This window comes from Gouania willdenowi, chromosome 9 (genome assembly GCF_900634775.1).
Source record: "Gouania willdenowi chromosome 9, fGouWil2.1, whole genome shotgun sequence".
Classification (NCBI taxonomy): Eukaryota; Metazoa; Chordata; class Actinopteri; order Blenniiformes; family Gobiesocidae; genus Gouania; species Gouania willdenowi.
In genome coordinates, this window is record NC_041052.1 from 42,345,958 (window position 1) to 42,366,169 (window position 20,212).

General features: G+C 35.2%; 1 protein-coding gene across 1 annotated transcript in view; it reads left to right on the forward strand.

Annotated features, from left to right (window-relative positions):
- The window catches only part of prdm6 (PR domain containing 6), an 87,600-nt gene that overhangs the window by 62,716 nt on the left and 4,672 nt on the right, over nt 1-20,212 (forward strand). The window contains exons 7-8 of the mRNA XM_028456360.1: nt 167-524; nt 14,351-14,527. Of these exons, the coding sequence (XP_028312161.1) occupies nt 167-524; nt 14,351-14,527 (535 nt within the window). The remainder of the gene's footprint in view (nt 1-166; nt 525-14,350; nt 14,528-20,212) is intronic.

The window sequence follows — 20,212 nt, forward strand, 5'->3', positions numbered from 1 at the left end:
CTCAAAACATGCCCAGTTCCTTATTCCAAATAGATTCAATTGGTAGCGCTTTAGGGGTTTAATGTATATTAAACAAACGGAGGGTCTACCCAGTAATGGGGTCATCTATTTTAGCATGGGGTGTGCAGATTCTGTGTAACTTAAGGCCATGTTTTGTTGTTTGCAGTAAACGTTCCAGCCACGGTGGTCGAGGCCATGACAAGACAAGAATCTCTCCAAACGTTCAACAAAAACAACAAACCATCGTCATCATCAGCGACTCTCGTACGCTCCATGGTCTTCCCCCACTCGCCCTGTTCTCGGAGTTTTTCCCTGTTGGATAAGGTTGGAATGGGATCTCAGTCGGACTCTGGTTACGGTCAGCTGGGATCAAAGAACCAGCGAGTACTCGCCAGTCCGACGTCGACCAGTCAGCTGAGCAGTGAGTTCAGTGACTGGCACCTGTGGAAGTGTGGCCAGTGTTTCAAGACCTTCACGCAGAGAATCCTGCTGCAGATGCACGTGTGTCCACAAAACCCAGACAAGTAAGACCAGAGTTTATTTATTTATTCTGATTCTCCACCCCTAAAAACATTAGACACAGTGTAGTTACTGAGATAATTATGAAAAGGAGATTTTCAGTAATGATGGCCTTAATATCCCTATTCAGCAAAAAATATTGATGTGATCTTTACTGAAATGGCTTATTCTGATTATTTTTTTCATGAAAACATGTATAGACACTAAAATGATTTTTGATGCCATGCATAGTTACTGACGTATTGACAAAAATTAGATTTTCAGTAATGACTGCCTTGTGGCCACACCAGCCTGTCATTGCCTGATCCCGTTAGATCTCTGAAGCTAAGCACGTCTGGGCCTGGTCAGTAGATGATGGAGACCACTGAGAATTCCAGGTGCCACAGTGGGGTGGCTGTCACCTCAATGGTATCTGTCATTGTGTCCTTGGGCAAGGCACTTCACCCACATTTCCTAGTATGAATGTAGTGTGTGAGTGAGTGTTGGTGGTGGTCAGAGGGGCCGATGGTTTACTATGGCAGCCTCGCTTCCGTCAGTCTGCCCCAGGGCAGCTGTGGCTACAACAGTAGCTTACCACCACCAAGTGTGGAGTGAAATAATAATGCCTTAATTCTGTAAAGCGACTTTGAGTGTCCAAAAAAGCGCTATATAAAACTGATGCATTATTATTATTATTAATTTGCATATTGTGCCCAAGGATGACAAAGTGCCATTTTTCAGATTCTTAAAGGGTATTATTTGTGGTGGTGGGTTTCCCAGAGGAAATGTGTACATAAAAAGATAAAATTGAATTTAAATAAAGAAAATTAAAAATACTTAAATTCAATAATAATAATAATAATAATAATAATAATAATAATGTTGAATAAATACATGAGGTATCTTAACTGTTAGGTAGGTAATTTTCTCCAGATACACTTTTTAAGTTTTTGGTTGAAATTGTCTTAATGTTCTGACAGAAATTAAGATCTTATGTTCTCTGAAAAAGGAACAAAGAAAATCCATCATCTGTAGCAGCTGTAAACCTGTAATAACTTCAACCAATCACGTTTCTCTGTCTCCCTGCTCGTTGTCGATGCCTCACATGTACGAGCTCACGCTGAAAGCTCGTCACCGCTGACAGAGTTAAAACAGAGTTTTTGGTCATGTTTTTAAACATATATAATGATAAAGTTTGTTGTTTATTTACTGCTGAATGAGACATGAGACAACAACGTTTCTACACAATACAAGTGATGAGCTGAGCTCCTCTTCTGCAGCAGCTGTGAACATGCATGTGAGTGAGACAGAGCACAGAGGGGAGGGGGAGGAAGTAAAGGCGGAGCCATCAAGGCTCAATTCAAAATCATGCTTGCTTTTGAAAATTGCATAACCTACATTTGGTTAGTGGTTAGCCTGTTAGCCTGTTATTAGTTAGCCTGTTAGCTAACACTACAAACAGCATGAGTTCATGTTTACGCACATGTTGAGTTTCCATCTACTTTTATATAGACACAGGTTCATATAACATGATAAGTTAGAGCTGTTTAAACTTCTGCATAGAAACATACATAAATGTTGCAAAATTATTTTGCAATAAATACACTTATTTATGTACTTCCACTATGTTCTACACTATGTACCATGTGTAGAATAAGAACTGAAAAATCAGCCGAAATATGTGATTTAAATTAATTATATTTCAAAGTGTAAAAATGTAAACAATCAGTGTCGGTAGACAGCAGCATATTATGTATTTTATAATTATGACTTTCTATCTCGTGATTATGATCTTTTTTTGTAGTGGTGGAAATGGGCTAGGGATGAACCCAAAAACAGAAAATTCTTGGAGAAAACAGAAAATCAGAAAACCTAAGGCTGGAACACATTATTATACTATGTACAGTATTAGTACTGTTGTATTTATGGCTCCTAAATGTTACTAACCTCACTAAAATTAAAACATTACAATTGCATAAATTATTTTTTTTATTTTTATTTATTGTATTTTTTTATGAAAGTATATATCTAGCAGTGACATTCTAAAATGTATAATATAATTATTAAATATGTTTAACTGGACCCATTCATGAATACATTAAATAATAATGTCTATAACTGACTGGGCTGCTGAAAGAGTCAAATTAAATAAGTTGTGATGAAGTCCATAATTGTTGTCATTCTTAATAAAGTAATAAATAAAACAGTTCAGCATCTGTAACACAAGAAATATGGATTTAACGTGAGGTAAACTTTCTGGTATACGTTACAGACGTGTTCTGATTTATACGCACCATAACTCTTTTGGTGAACATGACAAAGTTTGTGGAAGAGACTAACGTGAGTGTAAAAGGATTTATTTGGTACGTATATGTGCAGGTTTGCTTATTGTATTTTTGGGGGGAAAATGACAATGAATAGAGGAAGAGGGTGTGGGTATTTGTTTGGAGGGAACACGATGTATTGGATTTTTTGGTGTATAAATCAGTGCGACGTGTCACTGAGAAATACCTCGCCTTACGGTGACGGGCCAGGAAAACAGATGCCACTTATTCAATAAACTAATACTCATAGGGAAGAAAAATGTGTGCTGAATATGGAAAGGGGAGGGGTGGTAGGGGTGGAGGGGGGGCTGCCTGTCAATAGGAAGGTTTTATGTGTTGGAGGAGGAGATCAAATTCAGCTGAACAAGCCAAACAGAACAGAATCATAGCAGTAAGCTACATGATCACAACCATCACTTCAGTATTTGTCCTCCTGTAAAATAACATATCATTCACATTGTCACAGTTTCTATAGCAACAGGAAGATTGTTCATCTCAGGAAGGATTGATTAAGATTAGGATTAGATCTTTCTCTTGCTGATTTCAGACTTTAGTGGCCAGTTTATTTTAATCCTATTCATCATGAATGTTTCTGGGCTGTATTTACAGTTTAAATAGGTTTAAAATAATGCTAATGTGGTGGATTATTCACATCCCACTCTGTGTAAACGGTAAATTACCGATCATTAGAAAATACAGAAAGTGGCTCTAAAAATGCACAAATCAACAACATAAATGTAGAAAGTGATAAAACTACAATAGGACACAACTTGACCCATTCATAAATAATAATGTACAGGCCTGTAACTGACTGAGCTGCTGATTAATCACATTAAATTCTTTGTGAAACATACACTGACTATAGTCCAGGGCTGCCCAAATTATTTTGAATAGTAGTGAAGGGCCGTGGGTAAAAACTAAACATTCATGTTCCAGTGCATGAAATAAATACGCTAATAATATCAGTGTGAAAAATAAACACTCAAAGTAGCTTTTCTTTGTTGTGTTTCATGGCATAAAATTATGAAACATCTTAATGTCTTCAAATACATTTAGTACAAATTCAACAAAATGACACAACATACCATCCTATACAATCAAAACACTACATAAAAAAATCCTTTCAAACTCAAGAAAAATTATGTAATTAGCTTTATTATAAATCATAATCATAATAAATACATTTTAGATAGCGCTTTTCATTTTTATATTCTATAAAAAAAAAAATCAAATATAGGCAGCGGCCCAAAACAAATCGCTTGCGGGCCAACTTTGGCCCACGGGCCCCAAATTGGACAGCCATGCTATAGACTAAAGCTGATGCGTCAGATGTTAACGTAACAGAAACATAAACGGCATTTGAGAGTAACTTTTATTGTTTACTCTTTTTTCTTCTTCTCTGATGGACTTAAGAAGCACGTCTTCTTCTCTGGTTTTATTGGTGGAGGCGTTGCATACCGCCACCAACTGTACAGGAGGTGTAATGACACGCTACATTCACAGAGCGAGGATGAACAGCGCCAACATTTGTTTTTAGAAAATTTATTTTTGGCATGCGGCCACAAATAAATGAACGTTTGGGAAACACTGAACTAACTATACCACTCTATTTACAAATGCACAATCATTCCAACCTACTCTTCACTGATTCTAAAGGTATGAGGGGGCGGGGCCAACAGTGGTGCTTTAATACGAAAGCTGCCCCCAAAATGTCATCAGCCTCCGTTCTCCGTAATAGTTAAGATTCAACCACTAGAGGGCGCTCACTCTCACCTTTTAACAACAAATTTAAATACTATGACTAAGCTGTAAAGAGTTGGACAATAATAAAGTTTTTCATACCTAAAAACACTTGTTTTAACCCTCAGAGCATCTTTGTGACCAAAAGTGACATTTTGAATGTTTTTATTTGTTTTCCTCTGAATATTCTGGTCATTTTTAACATTTTTTATTTTCTTAATTCCAAAGTCCTGTGTATTATAAGTGTATAGAAAAGGACATATATTATGAATCATACTGATACTTAGTAACCTCCTGACCAAATTTGCCCCATTGACTCCCATTATAACTACATATTTTCATAAACTGTAATCATGACATATCATCATGCTTTTTGAATTAATACCTAATAGATCAAAGCCTCTACCTTCAAAATAAAGGTAAAATATGTTTTACATGTAATGACCTTCTACCAACCAGAGAACATTTTAGGGAAACATCATTGAAGGCCTAGATTTATAATCTTGCAAAATATACAAAGTGTACAAGTTTATTTTTTTCATTAAAACTGTTCTTGTGCTAAAAATAATAATGCATTAAATTACATTATGATATAATCAATTAATGACATGGTCAATGCTGTAATATTTTCATCACAAATATTTCACTTTGGCCTTCATTCATTTTTGGAAAAACTGAATATTTAGTGTTTTTCCTACTGAAAAACATATAGGTTTTCATAATAAACAGTCCATAGAAACATAAAAAGGGTTTGAAAGTTATAATACATTTTATATGTGTGGATAGGTCTGAAGTAGTTGCATTTTTATGAGATTGTTTGTGTGCACAAGGGTTTAGTTACTCTTTAATGATGAAAGAGAACTTGTTTTCCATGTTTATAGATAAAGGAGAAAATCTGAGTAACAGATGAAAAGCTTTTCATTCCCATGAGAACATTTAATTTCATGGTTATTGATGTTGACTGGATGCATATTGATACGTTTTAATACCATTTTCTCTTCATATCCAGGTGAACTTTCCACAGGCTTTTTTAAATCCATCAGAGGAGCTTTATTTACTCTAGTGAGGCCCTGGAAGTTCCACACTCGTGTTCATGAACTGGACACAGGCTAAACTTTAGAAAGCGATAAGTGATGAAAAGTAATGAAGTTGTTTTTTTAACCAACAGGCGACTAAAGTCATGCAGTTTGATGATTATTATTACGTACTAATTATTACGTAGAGCATTTATGGTCGCTGTGTTTATTTTAAAGCAGTTTCTTTAATGACACGTCCACTATTTTTCTTATGACTTTGATCTACAGTGTCACTGTTTATGAATGAGTCATCGCTTTGTGTATAATACAATATAGTAGATGCTGTTCTTTACATAGCTGGAGGGTTTGGGGTTTGAATCCCACCTCATGCTAATCATGCATGTCTTTATTTCCCTGCATACATGTGACCATGTGTGTATAGTGGTAGCCTTTAGAGAACAGCTGTGGATACAGATGTAGCTTATGTCCACTGCTAGGTTTAAATACCAAGAAAGTAAGTTTATTTTTATTTTTATAGATCCAATCATATTTTATAGATATTATAAACGCTGACACAAGGTCTGAAGCTGATCGATGATGTCTGACATTTCTGTCATTTATTTTGTACATGGCTCTAGGTTTTCCTATAATAATCACACTTTAATATTTAATGCTATAAAACCATTATTACTGCATTATAATCTATTATTTTTCTTTGTACTTCTCAGAAGTCACAGAATTATGAACTGAACCCTGTGTAATGTTAGAATACTTCAACATATTTAGAGATTTAAAGTAGAAAAAACAAAAAACAAACAAAAACAGTATTATATTGTCAGTACAAACATATCATTTATTAAGTAGGGCTGTGCATTACCACGAATCTGATGATATCATTCATGATTTGTGTGCATGTAACAATACAATATATCCAATACCAAACAACACGATATCCATCCATCTTCATACCCGCTTATTCCCACTTTATCAGGGTCGCGGGGGTTTAATCCTGATTAAATTGTAATTGAGTTCAGATAATTGACTTTGTAATTGTAATTGCCATTAAAATTCCATAAGAATTGTCAATTGTAATTTAACTCAAAACTGATGAACCCGCATGTTACACTTTTACACATATGTAGTTAACAATTATTAACATGTGTTTCATATCAAACTTTCCCACATTTTACCATTTTTAGAAATATATAGATCTAGGGGTACACTGACACAAAAAATGATCAGATGTCCACACCTTAAATATTAAAACCTATATTTTCATTGATTATGAATCCTAACAAGGTAATCAATAGATAGGTAATAAATGAGATGATAGATATTTGTTTTTAGAGTATTTTACAGCTGATTTAGGACCTGTTAGCATTAGAGATGCTAACAGAGAGCTAGCCTTGGACTCCCTGGTCCCCGCTCTATCTGCTGCCTGGCTGCATCTTTGGTTCCAGTAAAGTGCTTGGGTTTACAGTAGTGGTTCTTACACATACACTGACATGTCTTAGACTGTGGATAAAACTGGTACTGGGCTTAACTTTAGACACGTTGATCCTAAATACCTGTTTTAGGTTTTACCACTCACTCTGTCCACCACCATTATAGCTCAGCTTCACACTGGTCACCAGACTGGTTTGATTACACAACACAATATACACAACTATAACTACACATCTCACTCTCACTTTATAATAATCAACTCTTCCCACCCTTTACATTTCCTACCTTGAGTCTCTCCTGTAATGTAATTGCAACTGAAAAATGTAATTGACCCTAACCCTGAGTCCATCACTAATCAGTACATTTAATAATGTGTTCATTTGTTTGTAAATAAATTAATCTACTCAGGCCACATCTTTCAAACTACAGTACCCACAATGCATATCACTGCTTCTAGAAAAGCCCAAGACACAATCTATAATGACAAGGTATCGGCTGTTGGCTCAGTTTTGGCCAAGGTTCATTTGATGAGTCCAAGTGGTTCAGAGAGAACATAATGTGGGCCTTTGTGCTTTAATGGAGCCATCGATAGAGAGTGTGTGTGTGTGTGTGTGTGTGTGTGTGTGTGTGTGTGTGTGTGTGTGTGTGTGTGTGTGTGTGTGTGTGTGTGTGTCTGTGTGTGTGTCTGTGTGTCTGTGTGTGTGTGTGTGTGTGTGTGTGTGTGTGTGTGTGTGTGTGTGTGTGTGTGTGTGTGTGTGTGCGCGCGCGCGCGTGTGTGTGTGTGTGTGTGTGTGTGTGTGTCAGCTCACTTCCACTTACATAAAAAGAAGATATTTGTGTTTGCATGGGTGTGTTTAGAGAGCCATTGATTGCGTATTGACGGAGGCTGAGGAGTGATTTATTGCTGCTGGTCTCACAGGGAAAGAACATCTTCATATAAGACGGGCAGATATTAACTGCTATGGATTAGTCTGCATCCATACAGGTCAATCGACACACTTCACTTTGCATCAGTGCACGTCACAAAACGCTCACTTTCACCAAAACCTCCAGAAACACCTTTAAAAACACACGTTAACGTACACGTTTAAGGCCTGATTTACTATAGATCCTAAATAAACAGCATTAAATATGATGCACACACTAATACATGTTCACCAGGTGCATGAGATTCACTAAGATTGTCATCACAGTTAATAACAGGTGCAGAAAGATAAATGGATTTGTGTACATGACAAAGTACTATTACCTTTATTACTGGAGTAAAAGTACAAATACTTCCTGTCAGAAACTATTGCAAAACAAGCAAAAGTTGCTCAGTAAAAATATTACTAAGTGAAAGTCAGGGCGTGGCTCAATTACATTTTTTAATTACAATTATGTATTCAATTATCAATGTTCAGTTACAACTCAATTATGATTACGGTGACTGGCATTTTTTCAAATTACAATTAAGATTACAATTATTATTTTCCCCCTCATTTATTTATTTATAGTTATTTATTTGACAGGGACAATTCAATTCAACAGATTTTATTTTTTTTTTTTGACAATTTGAGAATTACGTTCTCAATTACTAAAGTTCAATCACAATGAATCACAATTACTGATCCTTTAATAAATAACCTTATGTAATGTAACCTTTCTCTTGTGTTAGCTTTCTGTTAGCATCTCTAATGCTAACTGTAAAATACACTAATAAATAATATCTAGTTTATCATCTATTGATTACCTTGTTAGGCTTCATAATCAATGACTATATTGGTTTTAATATTTTTGGTGTGGACATTTTACCCAAGTTTACATTTAATTAAATTTTATATTGAATTGCCATTACAATTATAATGAAAAAGTAAATTATCTAAACTCAGTTACAATCAAATTACGATTACAACAGCAATGCATTTGGTCCAATTACAGTTATAATTATGTCATAATTGTAATTAAGGATCAATTATAATTGACCCCAACCCTGGTTTGAGTCAATGTTGTCACCAGAAGATCTTATTTTATTTTATTTTATTTTATTTTATTTTATTTTATTTTATTTTATTTTATTTTATTTTATTTTATTTTATTTTATTCTTTGACTTAAACTTCATGACAGTATGTAAATCAAAACAATAAAAAGTAAAGATTGAATACATATGTTCTAATCACTAGATGAAGCTAAAGCTTTTATAATTGTGTTTTATGTATTATTTTGTTATGTTAACGTCATAAATTAGCAGCAGTTTATCATCACATGTCGAGGCTTTTTACGTCTAATTCTTCATTAATCTCTCAGTGTTCAAACATTAATTCTAGAAATGTTAAATTCACACCAAACTCCTCTGTGTGTGTGTTAGATGTTTAGTTGACCTCTGACCTCTCCCTGATGGCACTGCACACACACACACACACACACACAGTCTGTCATCAGTACATGTGTTAAACATGTAGAAGTGTTGTTTCTACCTCATGTTGTGTTGAAAGACTACACAGGGTTTATTTATTGTTCTGATCACGTCTAATGTCTAACTCTTTATTTTCCCATGTGTCCTGCAGTAAAAACATGTTTCGGTTTCTTTGTGGTTTTGTGGACTCACATCTTTAGCTGTTGACCCACTGGAAGATATTCAGGTTTTAATATCATAACAATAATAACATGAACATCAAAGAAGAAAAAGTTTTCTTTGAATTATTTATTTATTTATTTATTCATTGAGCTTCTGTGGGATTTTCCATTTTTAGGGTTGGGTGAGTAAAACTCAGGCCGTACATTGTATTAAAATCTGCTCTTCTGTTCATTATTATATATTTAAAAAAAAATAAGTCTGGCCTTTCAACGCTCATCTTAAAGCACACTTGTCAAACTCATGGTCCAGGGGCCCAATCCGGCCCTTTGGAGCATCCACTTCGGCCCGCAGGAGAAAGTAAAAATGACAGAGAAAACATGAATCATTGTGTAAATGAAACCCAACAATATTTACAGGTTCTCATAGTTTTCTTGGTGATTATATTCTACGATTGCAGTCATTTTTAATGTGAAACAGTTGGAAGAAAACTAAAAATTCTTACAAAATCTTTCAATTTTCCTCAAATTATTAAATAATATTTACCTTAATCAATTAAAAATGTATCACAAAATCCAGGAAATGTAAAGTTTAGATCCTGTTGGGACTGATATTTGTCACTTATTGCTTGGATATTGTTGGTTTAGTATTTTATGTATATATAGAAATGTAAACTAGGGAACAATAATGAATGAAATTACTTGCATAAAATCTGTGACTCACTTGAAGTCAAACTGTTCCGTATTTGGCCTAAATCTTGCCTAAAACCCTTTAAATGTTCTAATTAGTAGATCTATGTCAACAAACACATTATCATGACTATGATAAACTTACAGGCCTTTCTGCTATTCAACTCCAACGGGAAATGCAAGATAAGTCAAGGTTTCTGCCTCTTAGAGCCAATCCTTGGCACCCAACGCGCTGAAGCAGTGGAAAATAGATGATGATGATGATGATGATGATTAACATCATTTAGTAGCTTTTTCTGTCACAATAACAACTTGTGCTACTTTTAGTTGCTCTAAAAAACCAGGGAACGTTAAAGATGTCAATGCAAACCTCTGTTTATAGAAAGATGATAAAAACAGTTGTGACACAAAAAATAATCTGACCACAGGGGGCGACAGTTCCAACTCTGAGGATTGGTAGTCGACAATGAAGCAGAGAAGAAAAGCTTTCTTAAGGGACCTTTACTCACCCTAAAACAGTGCACTGACACGCTTTGGTGGCTGGAGTTAGAGAGTAAATCATGGACTATCTATCATAGTATTATAGCCAAATGATCTAAAATGCTAGCTAAATGGTCTTAAAAGCTTCTAAATAATGTAAAAAGCTGCTAAATTATAGCTACAAAGCTTCTAAATGAGTTTGTTGTACTTAAATCTACTACTTGGCTACATTGACAGGTTATTAAAGGGCTGAGTGGATGACACGCCCACCGTGTACACCTTTCTCTCCAAGTTGAGATAAATCACGCACAACTTCTTGATGTATACTTGTTTTATTTTTATTTTATGCTTAATTGATTCCAAACCAATGTGTCCATTAAAGCAATCAGTTCACCATTAAATCTCCGCACTTCACACATTATACAATCAAACAGTGTTTGCGGTGTTCTGGTGTTGTTATGTTGTGGTAAGAAACTGTTTGAGCTCCACCTCGTCAAGCAACAAAAACCTTGTCCCGGAAGTGGCATCACATGTATAGTTTATGACACGCTCAATTAAGACCCACACTTGTATACACCCATAAAATGTCCATTACAGATGTAAAAAACTACTAAATTATCTAAAAAACTACTAAATTATCTAAAAATCTACTAAATGATCTAATAATCAGGCTGAATGTTTCACTCCAATAGAAAACAATGGATGTTCACAGGCAGTTGGGCCGTGTGACATCATCAATCACATGATTTCAAGATGGAGGAACACAGGCTCTAAACTGTAAAGTAGTCTCATTTTTAAAATGTAGTTAAATGAATATGATGAATAATAATGTGTTTTATTAGTCATAGATCTACTAATAACGACATTTAGAAGATTTTAGGATATATTTATAAAAACAGTGGAGGATCCCTTTAATTCAAAAAGTACTTTTACTCATAAAACACAAAGTAAATATTCAGAGAATACTTAACTAAAAGTCACTGTTTAAACAAAGTGACCCAGGTTTTGTTCACAAACTGGTTCTGAGCCTCCACGGTTTCCTTTTGCTCTTTCCTAAAATAATCCATTAGCGTTAGATCCTATCACAGCTGACCTCAGGCGTACGGCTCTGTACACCCTGAACAGGACACCAGTCCATCACACACACACACACACACACACACTGGAGCTAACACAGGTTAATTGGGGTCAACCCCAGTAGCTTCTCACTGTGATGCAGAAGCTCTTTCTTTCTTTCCTCTATTCTTTATTCTCTACATCAGAATAGATCCCATGGATGTTCTCTGTTATCTACTAAACATTGTGACAGGGACACAGAGTGTGTTGAATGAGGTGAACATGAGTAACAAACATGAACCTAAAAATGTCTGTACGTGTGTGTGTGTGTGTGTGTGTGTGTGTGTGTGTGTGTGTGTGTGTGTGTGTGTGTGTGTGTGTGTGTGTGTGTGTGTGTGTGTGTGTGTGTGTGTGTGTGTGTGTGTCCTCCTCCTTCTGTTTGCTCCACTGTAATAAACAATAACCGGGCATTAATCTCACAGCCTGCTGCCTTAATAAATAATATCCACACATTCATCAACTTAAACTATTCACAATCAATGCAGCTCTTCATAGAAAACCCAGCTAATAAATAGTGGTGCGGCCCACTGAGGCGTGAACTTATAGACCATCCGGCTGATAAATGAACCCACGCCCTCAGCGTGACGCCTTTTATGTGGAAAACTGCAAGTGAGAATTTTTCGATTTTATATTACGCTGTTTTACTCTGCTTTAGTGAGTGTTTGTGCGTGCGCTGAATGTGCATGTGATTTATTGGTTTGCTGAAGATGTTTTTTTTTTATCTATTGGTTCAGATTCTGAGGTGTTCACCAGTGTAGAAAATAGTGATGTGCTTGTTTAGTCTCATTTTCTGAAAGGACGTGTACGATGATAAACTCTACATCAAAGACATGTGTCTTAATGTAAAATGAGATTAGGATGTTATATATGATATGATAGAGAATAATGGGCTCACGATAACGATACGATACAATGTTTTAGAAAGTCACGCGATGTCATCACCCAAAGCACAGCTACTGAGTTATATTTGACTATTTAGTTCATTTAAAAAGATAGTTAGAAAGGGAAAAAGTTAAAAATAACAATGCTTTTAACTTTGGGCATATTTACATACGTGAACTATTCAACTCAATAAGAACATAACTATAACATAAATAATTTCTATTTAAAGTGCAAGAAAAGATTTTCCTCGTTGTTCATTAATTTTGCATAATTAAAACTAGAAATGTCTACACAGCCTTATTTTAAGGCATTCAATATTTTTAAAGAATATTAGAATTTCTACATTTTCTCACAGCAACCGAGACCTTTGGGCATTGACTATGTTTACTGACGTATGAACGTATTTATGCTTCATCCCCCACATGCACTCATCATTTGCAATCATACTAACATACTACTCATACTAACATATTACTCATACTAGCGTACTACTCACACTAATGTACTACTCATACTAACATACTACTCACACAAACGTACTACTTATACTAAGTGTAATGTCTAAATGAGTATGTAGTGCTTTCACATCAGATAGTATGAAAAGAATGAAAATGGGAGAAATATCAGGATGTATACTATAAGGGGACATTTTTTAAGTATGCACGGTGGGCAGAGTAGTCATACTCAACCATCCCATGATGCATTGAGAGCTGAATGTAAAATAGTCCTGGGACCAGCTTTAAGATGAAAGTCAAACATCACCTTTTCAAAGTAAAAGCATCTATTCCATTATTTTTTAAACTCTTTTGTAAATAGGACTTTTATTTTGAAGTTAACAGGAAGTCAGTAGTCAGTAGACTATAGTGTATAGTAGACAGTATATACTATAGTGTATAGTAGACAGTATATACTATAGTAAATAGTAGACAGTATATACTATAGTGTATAGTAGACAGTATATACTATAGTAAATAGTAGACAGTATATACTATAGTGTATAGTAGACAGTATATACTATAGTGTATAGTAGACAGTATACACTATGGTGTATTGTAGACAGTATATACTATAGTGTATAGTAGACAGTATATACTATAGTGTATAGTAGACAGTATACACTATGGTGTATTGTAGACAGTATATACTATAGTGTATAGTAGACAGTATATACTATAGTATATAGTAGACAGAATATATTATAGTGTATAGTAGACAGTATATACTATAGTATATAGTAGACAGTGTATGCTATAGTATATAGTAGACAGTATATACTATAGTCTATAGTAGACAGTATGTACTATAGTCTATATTAGACAGTATATACTCATTGAGTTAGTAGTGGATAGTACGTTAGTGGGACATTTACAACATAGCTATTCCTCTGTTCAGACGACTAATCCTCACTGTGAGACAGGCTAACGTACAGATGGTGATGTAGGTACAGTATTTACTATAGTATATCCTAGTAAATAGGACAATGCTTTAGAAGATTAGAAACCGCTGGCAAAGATAAGATATTTAGTTTTCAGCAACATCACTTGTAAGATGTTTGAGTAGATGACTGTGTGTACGCTGATCCCTGGACTCTTTGTGTCCCTCAGACCGTACCAGTGTGGCCACTGCTCCCAGTCCTTCTCTCAACCATCAGAGCTGAGGAATCACGTGGTCACACATTCCAGTGACAGACCCTTCAAATGTGGATACTGTGGCCGAGCCTTCGCTGGAGCCACCACGCTCAACAACCACATTAGGACTCATACCGGAGAGAAGCCGTTCAAGTAAGTAACAGTGAGTACCCCGACCCATGCAAGCCTCCAACCAACCACATTCAAATCACACATGTACTCAACCATATAAACACAGTGTCTTTTAGTGTATGTTTTATTTATATGATTATAAATATAGGATACAGAAAGACGGAAAACACTTAAAGTCTGTGTAAAGCAGAAATAAATGTGTTATGAATTTGTCACACAACAGAAACATGTTATTGACACTGAGACACATTTGAAAGATGAAAAAAGTTGCTAAGTATATAAAATAAGGTCTCAAAATCATGGAAAAACAAGCACTTCTCTTTGCTCTGAAACGCTGGGGGCGTGTCAGTTTAAGGAGCTGGAACCACGCCCATGTGTGGGAGGGGCATGTATTAACCTTAACCCTATGGGGGAGAGCAGATTGAAAATCCAAAAGTGCTCTGATGGGGCGAGGTGTCAGCAGAAAGGTCTGCTCCGCCCGAGTCCGATCATGTTGATGCTAATGATGGCTCCGTTTGAATGGCTTTTTACATGTTTTAAGGAATATATTAATGAACTATTTAATGTGTTCAGAGGAAAATGTCTGAATTTGCTTTACACAGATTTTAAAGAATTATGACTGAAAAAGAGCCGTGTAACAATAAGAACAAACCCTAAACGAACCCTAAACAGGGTTCACCACTAACCAATAAGAACATGTGCATGAACATCATTTTTCTTCCACTTATGATTGATATTGAGTTAAAAACACCAAATATGACCAATAAAGCTGAACGCTTAGTTTGAATTAAATCATAACAGTGTTCCCTGGTGAGTGTGAGCAGTCAATGTCTTTAAATTGACATTTAAATTTAAGTTTTTAAATTGTAAGTCCACCTTTTTTTCTGCTAAATACAAATCTGATCAGGTATGAACTAATGTAGTTTATTGATCTTATCGTCCCTCTCTTCACATTTAAGTGTAAGTATTTAAATGTTTTCAATATCAGAGTAACTGCCCTCTATGGGTTGAACGCTGCTATTACAATAGAATGTTTCTATTGGCTTAGATTAAATCAATCACTATTTGCCCCGCCCCTTGGGGGAGGGACTGGTTTCCTCAGTGAGCATTGATTGACAGCTCCATGTGGAGCTGTGCTGTACCGTATGGGTGGGGCTGTGTAGAACTGTGACTAGGCGTGTCCTAACTGCTCTTGGAGCCACGCCCATAATCAAGGCTTTTTTTATTTCAACCTGGGGGTGGAGCAACACTTTAATGCTTCAGGCATTTAACTGAACAACTCTGCTTCTAAACCAGATAACATTCAGTTTGATCATGTTTTATTTCCATCTGTGTAATATATTGTTTTAAGTGTCTGTCACAATGACCTCTGACCTTTCAAGTCTTAGGAAAATTGTACAAAATAATTAAATTTCAGCAAAATAAATGATAGTTACAATTATGACATAATTATAATTGAAAAAAATGTTTTGCTGTTGTAATCATAATTTAATTGTAATTGAGTTCAGATGGAAATTATATGAAAACTACACTTTAATGAAACGTAAAACTGGGTAACAATGTTTCAGTTGTATGTATTACACATACTGTACGTAGATACCAATTATTAAAATATGTTTCATTTTACGTTTTCCCATTACCTGTGAGTTCTCTTCAGGATCATTTTAATTTAGGAAATTAAAAAAACAAATAAAAAAATCTATGTTTATAGTGACAGAAAAAAGGCCCAGACACCCACACCATAAATATTAATACCAATATATTCATTGATTATGAAGCTTAACAAGGCAACAAATAGATAATAAACTTATTAGATGATATATAATATTCACTAGTGTATTTTACATCTGATTTAAGACATGGGTCAAACTGAACCGTTAGCATTAGAGATGCTAACAGAATGCTAACACAAGAGAGAGATTCATTAAATTTGAACTTAAGCATACCTGTCAAGTATCCCGTTTTGTCCGGAGACTCCCGTATTTTACCCCTCTTTCCCGCCATCTTCACGTAATAGTATTTTCCTGTAAATATCCCGTATTTTAATGTAGTAATAATTAAAAGATGCTTTATTAAACTGAACGCCATCACTAGCCTTGTGAGAACTGCCTCCTGAAATGGCCTGAGTGACAGTTCTCGCGATATTAGCGCCGACAGCGGCAACAAACCCGGAAACCACTCAGAAAAAAGATGGATGAAGACGTTACGGTGAAAAAACACAACGAACTGTAAATACGTTGTGAAACCTTTTGGAAGAAAAATGAGAGTTTACCAGAGGTTGAACTTTTAACAGTGAAATGAGGTAATGCTAACAGAAAAATGCTAAATACAGGTTTAGGTGCACGTGAGAAAATGTCATTGACATTTTTTATCGGAAGGTTTTACAATCATGAAAAAGTCCCTGAATCAACAACTGATGATTGAGGTGAATGTAAAGAAGGCAGAGGTGATGCACACACACACACACACACACACACACACACACACACACACACACACACATTTCAAAGTAAAAAAGACAGAAAGCAGCAAAGCAGCGTTAATGAGCAATCAGAGGAAAGAACAAAGCTTTATATCAGCACTTTAAAATCTCAGTGGACGCAGAGCAGGACAACGACCATCATGGACAGTAATCTACATCAGATCAATCAGCGCACACACACGCACACACACACACGCACACACACGCACGCACGCACGCACACGCACGCACGCACACACACACACATTAAAGCTGCCACTGTTACTTTATCAGACAGAAAAATTCAGCTTTATTCTAATGTCCATGAATTAGAAGTTGATGCTGTGGAGCCTCTCATACATCTTTTTGCTTTAATTCATACAACATAGAACATGAGAACATAGAACATGAGAACATAGAACATGAGAACATAAAACATGAGAACATAGAACATGAGAACATAGAACATGAGAACATAGAACATGAGAACATAGAACATGAGAACATGAGATGGTAGATTATGAGAACATAGAACATGAGAACATAGAACATGAGAACATAGAACATGAGAACATGAGATGGTAGATTATGAGAACAGAACATGAGAACATGACAACATGAGAACATATAACATGAGAACATAGAACATGAAAACATAGAACAGGAAAACATAGAACATGAGAACATGAGAACATGAGAACATGAGAATATGAGAACATAGAACATAGAACATAGAACATAGAACATGAGAACATGAGAACATGAGAACATGAGGACATAGAACATAGAACATAGAACATGAGGACATAGAACATGAGAACATAGGACATAGAACATCGAACATAGAACATAGAACATGAGAACATAGGACATAGAACATATAACATATAACATATAACATAACATATAACAAATAACATAGAACATAGAACATAGAACATGAGAACATAGGACATAGAACATAGAACATAGAACATGAGAACATAGAACATTGAACATGAGGACATAGGACATAGGACATAGGACATAGGACATAGGACATAGGACATAGGACATAGGACATAGAACATAGAACATGAGAACATAGGACATAGAACATGAGAACATAGAACATGAGGACATAGGACATGAGAACATAGAACATAGAACATAGAACACAGAACATGAGGACATAGGACATGAGAACATGAGAACATAGGACATAGGACATAGAACATTAGAACATAGAACATAGAACATAAGAACATAGAACATGATAACATAGAACATGAGAACGTAGAACATGAGAACATAGAACATGAGAACATGAGAACATGAGAACATAGGACATAGAACATAGAACATAGAACATGAGGACATAGGACATAGGACATAGGACATAGGGCATAGAACATAGAACATAGAACATAGAACATAGAACATGAGAACATAGGACATCGAACATGAGGACATAGAACATGAGAACATAGGACATAGAACATCAAACATAGAACATAGAACATAGAACATAGAACATAGAACATGAGAACATAGGACATAGAACATATAACATATAACATATAACATATAACATAACATATAACATATAACAAATAACATAGAACATAGAACATAGAACATGAGAACATAGGACATAGGACATAGAACATAGAACATAGAACATAGAACATGAGAACATAGAACATGAGAACATAGGACATAGAACATGAGAACATAGAACATGAGGACATAGGACATGAGAACATAGAACATAGAACACAGAACATGAGGACATAGGACATGAGAACATGAGAACATAGGACATAGGACATAGGACATAGGACATAGGACATAGGACATAGAACATTAGAACATAGAACATAGAACATAGAACATAGAACATAGAACATAGAACATGATAACATAGAACATGAGAACGTAGAACATGAGAACATAGAACATGAGAACATGAGAACATAGGACATAGAACATAGAACATAGAACATAGAACATGAGGACATAGGACATAGGGCATAGAACATAGAACATAGAACATGAGAACATGAGAACATAGGACATAGAACATAGAACATTAGGACATAGAACATAGAACATGAGAACATGAGATAATAGAACATAGAACATGAGAACATGAGAACATGAGAACATAGAACATAGAACATAGAACATAGAACATAGAACATAGAACATAGGACATAGAACATAGAACACAGAACATAGAACATCCCCAGCATCACACACTTATGAGACCAATGTGAGCTCACCCAATACAGGAAGTGGCAGTGATTTTATTAAAACTATAGAAATACAAGTATTCAGTTAAATTAATAAAATAAATAAGTAACTTTATGTTATGTTAAGTCCAGACTCTAGTAGCCTAAATATTTTTATATGACTGAAATTATTTATTTGATGAAATTTAATCAAGTATTAATATTATGATGTTATAATAAATCTAAATCTAAATGTTAAATCAGAAACCTCAACTCTCTCCGTGCACTGCCCCCTCTCCCCCCTCTGCACCCCCCTGCACACAATAACCCTCTCTAATTGAACTCACGTTTACGTGTGATCGAAAGGCGCTGACCTACCCATTTTGTTTGATTTTTAACATTTAGCTTGACACTTGACAACCGATTTAACATTTAGATTTAGATTTAAAATTTAGATTTAACATTTAGACTTAACATTTAGCTTTACATTTAGATTTAGATGTAACATTTCAATTTGGATTTAACATTTACCTTTACATTTGACTTTTAGATTTAACATTTAGATTTAGATTTTTTTTTCATGTGTACACATTTTTAACAATGATGTAAATCATGCTGTTTTTTATGAATTTGTCTCAAATGAAAGAAAAATGAGCTAAATGTGAGGAAAGTGAGTGAAATATGTTGATGACTATGAAACAGTTTTTACACTCAGCATCCATAGCCGTGCTAGACTACGTCTGGTTCCTTTGATCTGGTACACATCAAAGGATTCTGGAACTGAACAAACATTGAAAATGAACAAATGTGACATGAAGTTGACAAATGGAAAACATTAGTGGAGCAGTGAGGAAGAGGAGGAGGAGCTTGTGAATGCTTGTAGCAACAGATGTAGTTACAGTAAATAAAGGTTTATGACTCATTGAGAGGGATCAACTCTTTTATTATGTTCATGTTGACACTGTGTGCAACAGCATTTATAGAATGTAACTGTGAAGCAATAGAAGCAACGTTCACTGTGAAAATAACTAA